Below are 12,782 nucleotides of genomic sequence, written 5' to 3'. Positions count from 1 at the left end.
CAGTGTGATTGCCACCGCAGTTGCCGCACTTTTTCGAGTTGCAGTCATCTATACTCGCTGGGCAGTGTGCGGAGTCAAGTAGCTCTCCACAAACTACACACTCCGGGCGCATTTAATTCTTGGCAGTTCGCACATTGTACCCGGACATTGCGCTTGTGCGGTTCCTCAACTGAAATTCTCCGGTGCAACAGGAGCTGAAGATTGTATATAGGGTGCTTAAGGGCTTATTTTCTGGTGTGAGCTCTACCTTAAGGAGTGGCTGCGGCTATCTATCCCTGTTGAGGATATTGAAGACTGTCTTAGCGGTAAATCCCTTCCCTTGAATCGCCTTTGTTATCTCTGCAGGCGTTACGTCGGACTCTATGCCCTTAAGTACGACTTGCAGGCCCTTGCTGCTTTTTAGCTGATACGTGTTAAAGTTCTTTTTATTCTCGGTAAGATATTTCGATAATACTCTGTAATTATCTTCAGACTTCATTTGAACTTTTGTTTCTTGAATGTTGTTCCTTACAAGGGGTATTATGTGGAAGTTATCCTTTCGAATAAGCTCTATGATTTTGTTGACAAGGACATTGAAACTTTGTTCTCGAATATAAATAGGCGGAGGCTTTGGCTTTCTTTTTTCGACATCAGTAGATTCGGTCTCCTCAACGTCAGAAGCGTCTGCCAAGACTTAAAATCGGGTTGTATTCGTGGGCGATGTCGTTAAACACGCAGTCGACACAGTTGCGGTTGCTGTTGTTGTTTCAGTTGACGTTGTCAAAGAAATTGCGGTGCTAGCTACTGCTGATGAGTGTAGGTCATTGCATACCTGCATTGGAGCACATTCAGCGCTCTTTGGCTGCAGAGACATCGATGACCGCGGTTGATCAGAGCTTGCATTATTTTTGGTTGTTTTAAAAGATAAGTATGCGTTGTTTCTTTGTACTGAGAGCCGTCTCGCGATTTCACCGCAGAAAGCGTCTTTTCGCGCTATAGAAGATTTATTAAACCAGTCACTGCACTTTTGTGATTTTATTGAATACTTTTTCCCGAAGCACAATAAATACACGTCTGCATGCGACAACGGTTCTCTTATCCTCTACCTGTTACATAATTTTCGCCAAATACAATAATGTATTTATACATATACAATATACACTTCTACTCTTCGAGTAACGGGTATAAAAAGATATATATTGACCTTGGCAAGACAATTGACAGGAAAAACAAAAAAATGTATTTAACCCAGAAAACTTGCAGGTCGGACTTAGATTGAGATAGAAAGACTGAACAAAGTCCGAACAAGTATGACAAAAATTTTGTAATTTCAACACATGGGAAAAGTTAGTGTCTGGAGTGGAGACAAAGACTTGTACACGCCCATCATGCTTGCACGAAAGCGGAATAACTTATTGCCGTCAGGGAACTAAAGCATTTTGTAGCATACTTTTTGGGCAGCCGCAACCCGTTGACCAGAGACCGACTTCACGCACAGCCTGCTCCATGTCGCCATGTACATATATTTGTTAGGTCAACTTTAAGACAAGCTCGTGTAACAATATTCGGCCATATAAATGTTTCGCTTTTCTTAATCTGAACCAAGATCGTACTCATAAAAATATTTCTCTAAGAACTAGAAAAGTCGCCGAAAAAGTTAAATCGCTCTTAAATTGAGAAAAATGTACTTTTTTTTGGAAGGTTGGCTCTGAACCGGAGAAAAATCGTCGAAGAAAATATTTCTTAGTGTTACTTTTTTTTAAAAGCCAAATTTTGTACAATTTAAAGAAAATTTTCTCAACACTTCCTCAGTTAGGGCACAATCGCCATATTTTGTAGAACAAAAAGCCACCTCAAAAAACAGGTTGTTTTCGTTTTAATTGAGCACAAAACCAAAACGTAATTTTTGTCTCTAGTGAGAATCAAACTTAGACCCCAACAAAATTAGATACATATGAAGCGTTTTTTCGCGTCACCTAGCGCTGTGCGGTTGAGCTCTCGACTGCTAACCAAGCGACAGTGGGTTCGATTCTCGCGGCGAACAAAAAGATTTTCTGGATAAGTTAGTTGTGTTTGCTTTTTAAATTCATTATCGTGATTCAATTCAATGACTATTTTCAGTTCTTATGATTCTATTTGGCAATTCAACAAGGTGCGTTGGGCGTCCTAATAATAACCTTATCTTCTCACCCTTTCAACTTATGGTAATGAGGACACTAAGTCAAGTAATCTCTAAAAGATCTCAGGAATAGTAGCTCGGAGTTCTTGGCCGAAATCTCTAGAAAATCATGTCCTAACACGATTTTCATTTATAACAAGAAAGGAAGTTAACTTTGGCAAGCCGAAGCTTGTATGCCCTTCCAGTTATAAGATATAATCAATGTTAGTAACACCATGTTAAATTTTTAAGGATTGTTGCTAGCTTCAGTGATATTTGTGTAAAATTAAATTCGTAATGCTGAAAAGTTATCCCAGAGTAGATAAAAATATGATCAAAACCAACAAAGCACAATTTTTTTATAAATAATTATTTCATTCATTCTCTGACCGTTTCTTTGACAGCTATATGTTAGAGTCGTCCGATTTTTATTAAATTTAATTCAAAATTCTTAAAAATACACAAAATGTTATTCCCAATAGTATAAGATAATATGTCAAAAAACACCGAAGCTATGTTTTGTTTCATATTATTTTCCCACCAATTTTTCGATCGTTCTTATGGCAGCTATATGATATAGTCGTCCGATTTTGAAAAAATTAAATTCAAAATTCAGAACAAATTAAATAAATTTCAAGCGTAGGAGGTTATATGTTAAAAAACACCGAAGCTATAATTTGTTTCATATTATTTTCCCACCAATTTTCCGATCGTTCCTATGGCAGCTATATGATATAGTAGTCCGATTTTAATAAAATTAAATTCGAAACTCAGAACTAATTAAAAAATGTTATTTCCAAACGTAGGTGATTATATGTTTAAAAACACCAAAGATATAATTTTTCTAAATTTTGTTGTTGTAGTTGTCTGATCCGGCTGGTAGAAATAAGACTTTTGGGAAAGTTTCAGCCCAATAGCTTTAAAACTGAGAGCTAGATCGACTCGTCTAGTCATGCTGATCAAGAATATATATACTTTATGGGGTCGGAAACGTCTTCTTCACTGCGTTGCAAACCTCTGACTGAAATCAATATACCCTCTGCAAGGGTATAAAAAATCTCCATAATTCTAAGAAAATTCAGAGATGATTGTGTACGCTTATTTCTCATTTAAAATGCAGATTACCGTTTAAAGCAGAGAAATCACCATTTTTTAAAAAATAGTCTTAACATTCTACAAATTTATGCCTTTTTTACGAAAAAGGGGCCCTTATTTTAATCCCAATTGTCCTTGACGATTTTACAGTACAATTTTTATAAGTGCAGGAAAATATTTTAACGGGTTGGTGGACTGGGAGCTCGGCCACAAACAACGACTAAAGTGAAGCATTGTGGCAGAGCTTTGTTGTTTAATTTTGTTTCCACCCTCACCAAATTTGACGTGCGTGTGTTTCCCTCATTTCGAGGTATTCTTACTAAAAACCTTTTTTAAAGCGAATTTTCACTATATCATGCATTGCCAAGCCCAATTTTCATGCACAGTGGGCCGAACCGGTTTATTCAATAAATTGGTTTAACTCTCTTGTCTACTTCCCATATGCGTGCTTGGTGGCTTTGAATTTTATAATTTTCTTGTGTAAAAATGTTTTAGGGCGTTAAACCCAAAAGAAGTTTTGTGCCTTCGGACTTTAGTGAAACAGCACTTTATTGATAGCCTTCCTAGTGATTGTATAATAAGAGGGAGACTTTTTCTTACTTCATCCTTGTTTCCGATAAGAATGTTTGATAGGCGAAAATAAAATCTAAAACTGTGGACGGCAGGTCACGTAGTGACGATCCGCACAAGAAGATTGTGCGACTACTATGTATACGAAGAAATAAAATTCCCCCTGCTATTAACCTAGTTTTATTCTCACTGACACCTCATATGTTAAAATCCGATTCCGTGTTCAATGAAAATGTTTGTCCCTCTGTTTGTGGGTTTGTATGAATCCCTTTTTGGTTCTAGGGCCTTGGGAACTTTGTGCGTGTATTAAGAAGCTCGATATAGAAAACTTTTGTTCTACGACTTTAAAAAAAAACTGCTTGTTTGGCGGGAAATAAAAAATAGCTAGATTTCAAAGGCTTATTGTTTCTTATCATCTAATATTACAGATACGTGCTATATGTCGCTAAGAATGTAATATAATTTGCCAATACAATAGATTTAAACGAAAAGTGATTGAACATCCGACTAAATAAATACACTTTCTAAAATGTTTTTATTCATAAGCAAGAAGCTTATATATTTTGATGAAGCGGGCAGAATGAAAACATTCTAGAAAGTGTATTTACTTAGTCGGATGTACAATCATTTTTCGTCACAAAAATGTATATCAGAACTATTGTATGAAGTTGCGATCGTCAGGACGCTTTACCTCGTTAACAGGTGTTTTCGTTTGGCCGAAGTCAATTAAATTTTTTTTTGAAATTTGTGGATTAAATTTATAGATTAATGCTATGTACCAAGTGCAGAGGAGACTGTGGTAGGGATAGTAAGAAAAGTTTGGTTGGACATAGCAGCTATAAGTAAAGAATCATGAAAGAGGTACCATTGTAATGCCTATTCTTTTCGCTTTAACTGGTTTCTACGTGATTTTGAAGTCAATTGCAATGCCTTTGAGAAATGTTGCAAAATGTATAAATACTTTATAAACTATCCTTTCCCCAGTATTGTGGTAAAAATAGTTATAATTTAACTTCCGCTGTAAATGGTATATGGTTAACATAAATTTTTTCCTAAACTTTATTGGACCCTTTGGACACCTATCAATTCATCTCAAATGGAAAAGATTTGTTTGTTCTTTTTTTTTAAACCTTCCTTCATGATATAAAGTTTCGGTTATAGTTTTTGACGCGGAGGACCGCATTTATGTCATATTTTAAATATTTTCCTTGAGTGATTTGCAGCATATCATTATTTCCTGAAAATTCGGCGCAGTTAACTTTTTTTGGACGTCCTTGGACGGTCGTCCTTTTGAACGGCTTGGTTTAGTATTACTACATCTTGGGTCATCGAGTTCTCGTTGACAGGTGTAATCACAACTGGCACCACCACTGGCAGTATTATTGGAACCATGAAAACTATATATTTACTTCAACAAAATCCGTATTATCAAATACTAGCCCGCAAAAATCAATTAAATAGATCGTAATATTATCCTATACTTTTGACTTGCTTTTATCTTTCCTACTTAAACTAAATTTAAAACATTCCTTATTTCCACACCACCATAGAGGTAGAGGTATTGGCGTGTTTTTTTGTGCTTTCCCAAAGAGGCATATTTAACAATGAAAATATTTAATTATACTCTATCTTATCTCTTAATTTCAAAATTTTACAATTTCTTCAATGCTTTTCTGTAAACGATATTTTCGGACTTTCCCACTGGTGCTCGTTAATAATTTTATTAATTGTATCAATAATGTAGGGAAGAGAAAGCCGTGAATCTACTTTTTTAAACATTTATAATATAACAAAATTAGTTTGTAATTTGAAATTAGTTTTGCCCTTTGAAGGTATTGTGTGAAATCTGTTGTATAAATGCAAATGAAATATTTTTAGCAAAGGGATATCGGTAGGTATTATAACCTGGAATTCTTGCATTCGGATTCTTGTGTTGTATTCTTATTTCCATTAGTTTTCCACCTGGATTAGATTTACTCGCACACTTTCTTTGTTCAATGGAAGGCCTTTTTTAACCATTACCAGTGTTGTAAAATTGTAAAAACCCTGCAATACCTTTCAGCGCATTTTGAGCAGTCAATCACTGCAAAAAAGTCATCATCGCTCAATATTTCATACATATGTAATATATAATGGGTCCTAGACTTACATAGCATAGGCATGTCCTACAGTTCATCAGTGCTCAAAAACGTCAGAAATTTGGCACCTTAATCAGCAAACAAAGCACAAGTTGAGCACCTTTTAAGCGCTCAGCAGCAAATATAATTTAAATTTAAATTTTATTTTGTTTTAAAACTGCGGCTCGAGAGCTACCGGTCTAATGGGAGTCGTTGGCACCTTCTTGCCAGCATCTGGGGTCACCGTTGCCTTTATGTTGGAGCAGTTTAGGTGTTTTATATACCTCACCCAAAGACTATAAAATACCAAGATGCGTAACCAGGAGTAAAAAAAATGTACACAGGCGGCGTCATTTTTGCAAACAATGCTTACACGTATTGGAATCTATTTTTAGAGTGCCGTTACTTTGCTTCTCACTCTCTCTCTTTCACTTGCTCTCTTGCTCCCGACGATGCCAAAAAGTCAAAGTTCAATATTTGGCTCATGCGTCAATTCTTGAATTATGTTGACGAACAGGATTCCACCTTAAGGGCACATTTCGCTGGTCCGCGAATCAAGTGATCGAGGTTCAATTCCAATTCCAATTATGTTTATTAAATATATAACTTTTTACCATTTTTTATTTATTTCAAATTGGTTTTTATAGCTGGATTTTATTTCATCGTGGCTTGGTGAGTATGATGAGTGCTTATTACATAAAATGGACATATTCAAGTTTTGCTGTTCAAGCATTCAAATATCGTTATATACTTATTTATAAATGGCGAAGAATATTTAACTTTTTGCTATGTTGTACAGCAAGAAAACTTTTTTTTAGCAATAAAAATGTCGGATTACGAACTTAACATTTCTACCTGATTTACCAAATTTGCCACATCTTTACGATCCCTTAGCAATATATCCTACAAAATACCGGCTTAAGGTCACTAGTACAAGCAAAGTCACCTGCAGAGCTATCGAAGCATGGTTTTCCCTCATTATGTCCGAAAATTAAACAGAACTAATTATTGATGAATTGTTCAACCCATGTTTCAATTGATTGTTAAAAAAACCCTATTGTACATAAGAAAAATTTGTTTCCATTCGGAGTTTAACTCGGTCCCTCAAGTTTCGCAGTTAAGCGACTAGACCCCTAGCCCACAGCATAGTTACAGCACTTCAGTCAAATGCGAGATTGGGCCTTTTTGCAGCAGAGCACTCAAAATTGTACACTAACACAACCAAAGAATCTTACACGGACAACACACACTAGGACGATCGAAAATCCACACCAAAAATGTTGCCGTACATTCCATTGTAAGGTGGTTACTCATCTTGCAGTCTATATTATCTTTTCCTCATTGCCTTCTGCAGCGTCTTTTCCGGAGGCTCCAAAAGCTCCGCATAAGCAATTGCGTCTAGTATTAGACAAAAATTAGTTTTCAAAATATAACGAGACAAAAACACATTAAAACACATTAATTGTTTTAGCAGTTTCGGAAAAAAATTACACTTCTTAAAATTAGAGATGTTTGAGACCTTTATTTAATTAGCCATGTTAGGAATTTGTTTTCGTATACAAAAGTAAAAATAGTGGTTTAATATTATTATTATTCACTTTAAACGAATTAAGCAACACACATAAGATTTATTTATTTATTTGTACACTGTAGGCTTACTTATAAAAATTAAGCTACAGGGAGGGATGACAGCCATAGCTGCTAAGGCTTTCGGCTGATTATATATTCTTCTATTTCTTATTAATTTTATAAGATTTAACACTTAACATTTAACTTACGATTAACAAATAACAACATAATATTTAACAACCATCACCTTTTATATTTGGTCACTAGCAAGTTTGCATTTCAATTTTACTATTTTTTCGCAGATTTGTATTACTTTACTTTATTTTTATTTATATGCACCATTTGTTGTTTTTCACTTCAAAAACTAATATTCTTCTTTACTATTTTTTTCCACCACTGCGTTTTTTTTGGGAACTTTGTATTTCCCTTTTTGTTACAATATGTACATTAGGGTGGTCCAAAAAATGAAAACTAGTTCTCACCATTTTACATGGTAGATTAAAGTCTGTTAAAAATGTAATCAAAAGTAAAAAAAAATTTTGTTAAGGCTTAGACCTTGCGAATCGTCCTCAAAGTTTGCTTTACAATTACTCATACGACATGTGTTCCAGCCAGAACTTTATTTGAAAAAATCGATTTCCCACCCCCAACTTTGTCAACATTGTAAACTCAGTCAATATTAGTAAAAAATGGACATTTTCGAAATGTTTTTGGTTGGACATCTGAGATCCGAATTTACCATCTAAGAGATCCGTATTATCTAGTGTCCTCTATAGGACTAGATTTTCCGGAAAAACATTGTTACAAAGCGTTAAAGATCTAACACAAATGCTAGTTACCATTTGGAGTCAAAGGGGAATTCTAGTCCGCCCTCACCATCATATTATTAAGTCGGCTTCACAAACATTTTTTTTAACCTAAAAAAAAATGTTATTTAACAAGGAGAGCTTCACCGAAACAGGGAAAGACGTTTAAGAATCATGTTAAATGAACGCTTTAATATCAACCATGGCATCTTCATCTGCTTTGTCGGAAGAAAGTGATGGCAATGTAACTGATGGCAGTTTTTAAATAACAAATTAACATATATAATTAAGTATTGCCTTCTTTGTCCTTCCTCATTTGGGTATATATGTGTTTAGAGAAGGTCCATTTATGAAACGGTTATTTTCAAAAATAAATAAAATTATTTGCGAAATGTTTGAAATGACTTATTATGCATGCCGAGGATTTCAATACCTTATTGTCAATATTTTCAAAAATTAAATCCATTTCGATCTTGTACGACCATGTAAATTCTGTTCTTAGCAACGAGAAAACTTTCAATTTTTAAAGCTTTCAAAGTAGTTCGGAAAGATGACAAACGAATTTGAGAATTGAGAAGTCAAGGCCACCCATATGAATATAATATATTTGATCAAGGGCAACAGTGCGTATGAGTTATAAACTTTGAAACCAATCGCAGACCCTAAAACGCGTTTTTTTCAACAACATTTTTTTGGTATACATTAAATACCTCAAAGCCAACTCCTTTAAAAGGCGCGTGCCTTCTAGAAATTATTAATAACAATTCAAAGAATGGAAAAAAGTTTGGGTTTGTATTTTGTGAAAGTGTTAATGGAATTTTATTATTGTTATCATTACTCATTCACATGCCTAAAATGGTATGCATATCTCCATGTTCCTCGCACTCCCCTTAGCTGAGTAACAGGTATCTGATAGTCGAGGACATCGCCTATAAAGTTTTCTCATCTTTTCTACTCATCTTATTTGTTAGAGGGTAGGGCTGGATTTACTTCATTTGAATTTGGTCTAACTATCGAGTAAAAATCCATCAAGTGGTCACTCATTTAAACTCAAATGGCCAAGGCGTGGCTGGACGCCACGTGCCAGTCGGTGTATGTGCACATCTCGCCCTTTACGCGTTCCTTACCATTTAGGACTACTCAACGCAAAGATCTTGCCTTAATCAGCTTAAAAGACATTATTAGCGCTGCGACCAGCTTTCAGCTGACAGTACTGTAAAGTTATTCATTTTTTATGTTTATGTAAGCTTTCAGCTGCCACGGATAGAATGCCGACAGTTGAGTAAGAAACACAGCCAGACAAATAATTAAATTATACCCGTTACTCGTAGAGTAGAAGGGTACACTAGGTTCGTCGGAAAGTATGTAATAGGCAGAAGGAAGCGTTTCCGACCCCATAAAGTATATATATTCTTGATCAGGATCACTAGCCGAGTCGATCTAGCCATGTCAGTCTGTCCGTTTGTCCGTCTGTCTGTCCGTCCGGATGAACGCTGAGATCTCGGAAACTATAAGAGCTAGGCTTTTGAGATTTGGCGTGCAAGTTCCTGAGCTTCTTACGCAGCGCCCACTCTAACGCCCACAAACCGCCCAAAACTGTGGCGCCCACAATTTTCCTGCTATCTAAAAAATTTTTGCTGAAATGTATTGGTCTCGTCAATACCTATCGATTGATTCAAAAAAAACTTTGCCACGCCCACTCTAACGCCCACAACGCTTAAATCTGTCTACCGTCGGTAGGTGGCGCATTTCAATCTCACTTTGCTGCTTGCATATCTCCATTTTCCTTTGGTCTCTTTAGCTGAGTAACGGGTATCTGATAGTAGAGGTACCCGAACATAGCTCGAACATAGTTCGACTTTCCTCAATATGAGTTTTTTCTCCAAGTATTGTACTTAAATTCAGTACATCCTCAAATTAAGAATACAAATACACAATTTAAGAACGACAGAATTTTCCCTGTGTAGCTCTAATAGTTTTCAGGAACACAGCGTTAACACGTTTTTAAATCAAAGTAAGTTGTGACCAAAATAATATGAACGCTGGGTGGTGGCCTTCAATATCGGAAAACATTGATTTGCTGCTTGCCTATTTCCATCTCCCTTGCGATCCCTTGCTGAGGCGGTGATTGCCATTCAATATACATACATGTAATTTAAAACTAACAATTGATATTGCGTTCCAGTTGTTTTGCCTTCTGTTTATCTTTTTACAACCAAGTGTTTCGTGCAATTCATGGAACTATACAACATGATACGAAATGTAGAACTTACAGAATGCGTCAGTTTTTAAAATGCCGGCATATAAAGCCCGGCGCAACGGCTTAAGAATCAAATCAGTTTCAATCAAGCATTAAACAGCTCTAAAGCACTTGGACTTTCTCTGGCACAAAATGCACGCTATTTCAGTATTCGCCTTGATCATCCTGGTCGCTTATACAAACGCCACTCCAGCGGATCATGCTCATCACGCTGGTCCAGGTAAGGATGTAGGCATCTCCAGCGAAGTCATACATTGGACCACCGGAACTCAAACCAAAGGAGCAGCGACACTTAACGATACTAGGGCGGTAAACACCACAGATCTTCCTGTAACTACGATTGAACCGATGGTGGCACCCTTTGGAGTTCTCTATGGCCAGAATTCTACTTCTTCGCAGGAAACCCTGGCAGCTGCATATACAAAGGAAACGCAAGGTTCTGCAGATGCACCTGTTTCAACCGTTGAGCTTGAATCCACCAGAGCTCCAGCCCCGTCTTCAACTGTTGAATCCAAAAGCGACAGAAAATAAGGACAAGCCCATAGCTAAGATATACATGTACATTGTACATATACAAACATAACAACAATAAATAAATGAAAGGCATAAAAATGAAAATAAGAACTGAGAGTCTGATTTCAGTGGCTAAAACTTAATAACGCACAAAAAGTATAATCTGTCAAATTTTTATTAGATTTATTCAGCCCATAATGGCCAAATCAGGACAAGGCAGAAGGAAGCCTTTTCGAACTTATAAAGTATAATTATTTTTGATGTATTAGTTTTATCAACAAATAATAAATTGATATGTCCACTCTAAAGCCCAAAAACCGTCTCTTTAGTGACGAAAGCTGTGACGATCACATCGGTTCCGTCAGTACCTACCGGTTCCCCCTTATTATACCCGTTATAATCCCCGACATATAGAGAATCGCGTAAGCTGAACGAACATATGCTGATCGGCATAAGCAAACCGTATACGAAGGGAGAGGACGTGCAAATTCAGTTGCTTCGTTAAATATGGAAAACAACGGAAATCTAAATACACTTTGAACGCTAGCATGTGGAACTTTTTCAGCGCCAAAATATCATTTAATTGCTATTAGCAAATTGATCAAGGATGAGATGTCCATTCAGGCATGCGTAGTAAAAATTGGGCCAGCAGTGACGCGACGAGAATTTTCACAAGTTAGGACCGTTTGGACGCCTCTAAGCATTTATAACACCTTCCTCGTGTACGGTTCTTTGACTATGAATCCATTTTTAAGCAACAATTTGGGGGGAGGATGCGCCTTAAATAAGCTTAAGCTTTAGATAAATAACGTACGTATTCGTGCAACAACAGGTGCCGTGTCTTGCCAGGAAGGACATAAGCTGGAGGTTGGTCATTTCCTTAAAAAAGAGCATATTGCTATATTTCTTTTCAATATGAGGTCAATTGCTGGATTCCGATCCGTTGGAAGGCTCCTTGGGTCTGCATCAACAATAAGTTTCTTATAACGGCGCCATTGCAATTCAAATGCATTTGCAATTTAAAAACAAGGAAGAACGCTATAGTCGAGTGCCTCGACTATCAGATACCCGTTACTCAGCTAAAGGGACCAAAGGGAAATGGAGATAAGCAAGCAGCAAAGGGAGATTGAAATGCGCCACCTACCGGCGGTAGACAGATTTAAGCGTTATGGGCGTTAGGGTGGGCGTGCAAATTTTTTTTTTGGTCAATTGATAGGTATTGACGAGACCAAAACAGTTCAGTTAAAACTTTTATTCTAGCATCAAAACTGTAAGAGCCACAGTTTTGGGCGGTTTGTGGGCGTGGCATATTCGCGTAACAAACTTGCGCTGCGCACAAGGCTACGGAATCTAAATCTGAGATCCCAATTCTCTATCTTTGATAGTTTCCGAGATATCCACGTTCATATTTACGATTTTTTGAAGTTTGTGGGCGGTTTGTGGGCGTAAAAGTGGGCGTGGCAAACTTTTTTTGGGTCAATCGATAGGTATTGATGAGAACAATACATTTCAATTAAAATTTTTATTCTAGCATCAAAACTGTAGGAGCCACAGTTTTGGGCGTGACACTCTACTGAAACAAACTTGCGCTGCGTAAGAAGCTCAGGAATCTGCACGCCAAATCTCAATAGCCTAGCTCTCATAGTTTCCAAGATCTCAGCGTTCATCCGGACGGACAGACAGACGGACAGACGGACATGGCAAACCGATTTTAC

At 36.8% G+C, this 12,782-nt stretch overlaps 1 protein-coding gene across 1 annotated transcript; it reads left to right on the top strand.

The window, feature by feature from the left end:
- Positions 1-10,628: 10,628 nt before the first annotated feature.
- LOC119552965 lies at positions 10,629-11,172 on the top strand. Its single transcript, XM_037862973.1, has 2 exons — positions 10,629-10,884; positions 10,954-11,172. Exons 1-2 carry the CDS (start codon positions 10,687-10,689, stop codon positions 11,083-11,085), a joined length of 330 nt encoding a protein of 109 aa, XP_037718901.1. The 5' UTR covers positions 10,629-10,686; the 3' UTR covers positions 11,086-11,172.
- Positions 11,173-12,782: the final 1,610 nt, after the last annotated feature.

Source organism: Drosophila subpulchrella, chromosome 3L (genome assembly GCF_014743375.2).
Source record: "Drosophila subpulchrella strain 33 F10 #4 breed RU33 chromosome 3L, RU_Dsub_v1.1 Primary Assembly, whole genome shotgun sequence".
Classification (NCBI taxonomy): Eukaryota; Metazoa; Arthropoda; class Insecta; order Diptera; family Drosophilidae; genus Drosophila; species Drosophila subpulchrella.
The sequence above is the reverse complement of the archived record's forward strand: the minus strand, read 5'-3'. Positions and strand labels throughout refer to the sequence as shown.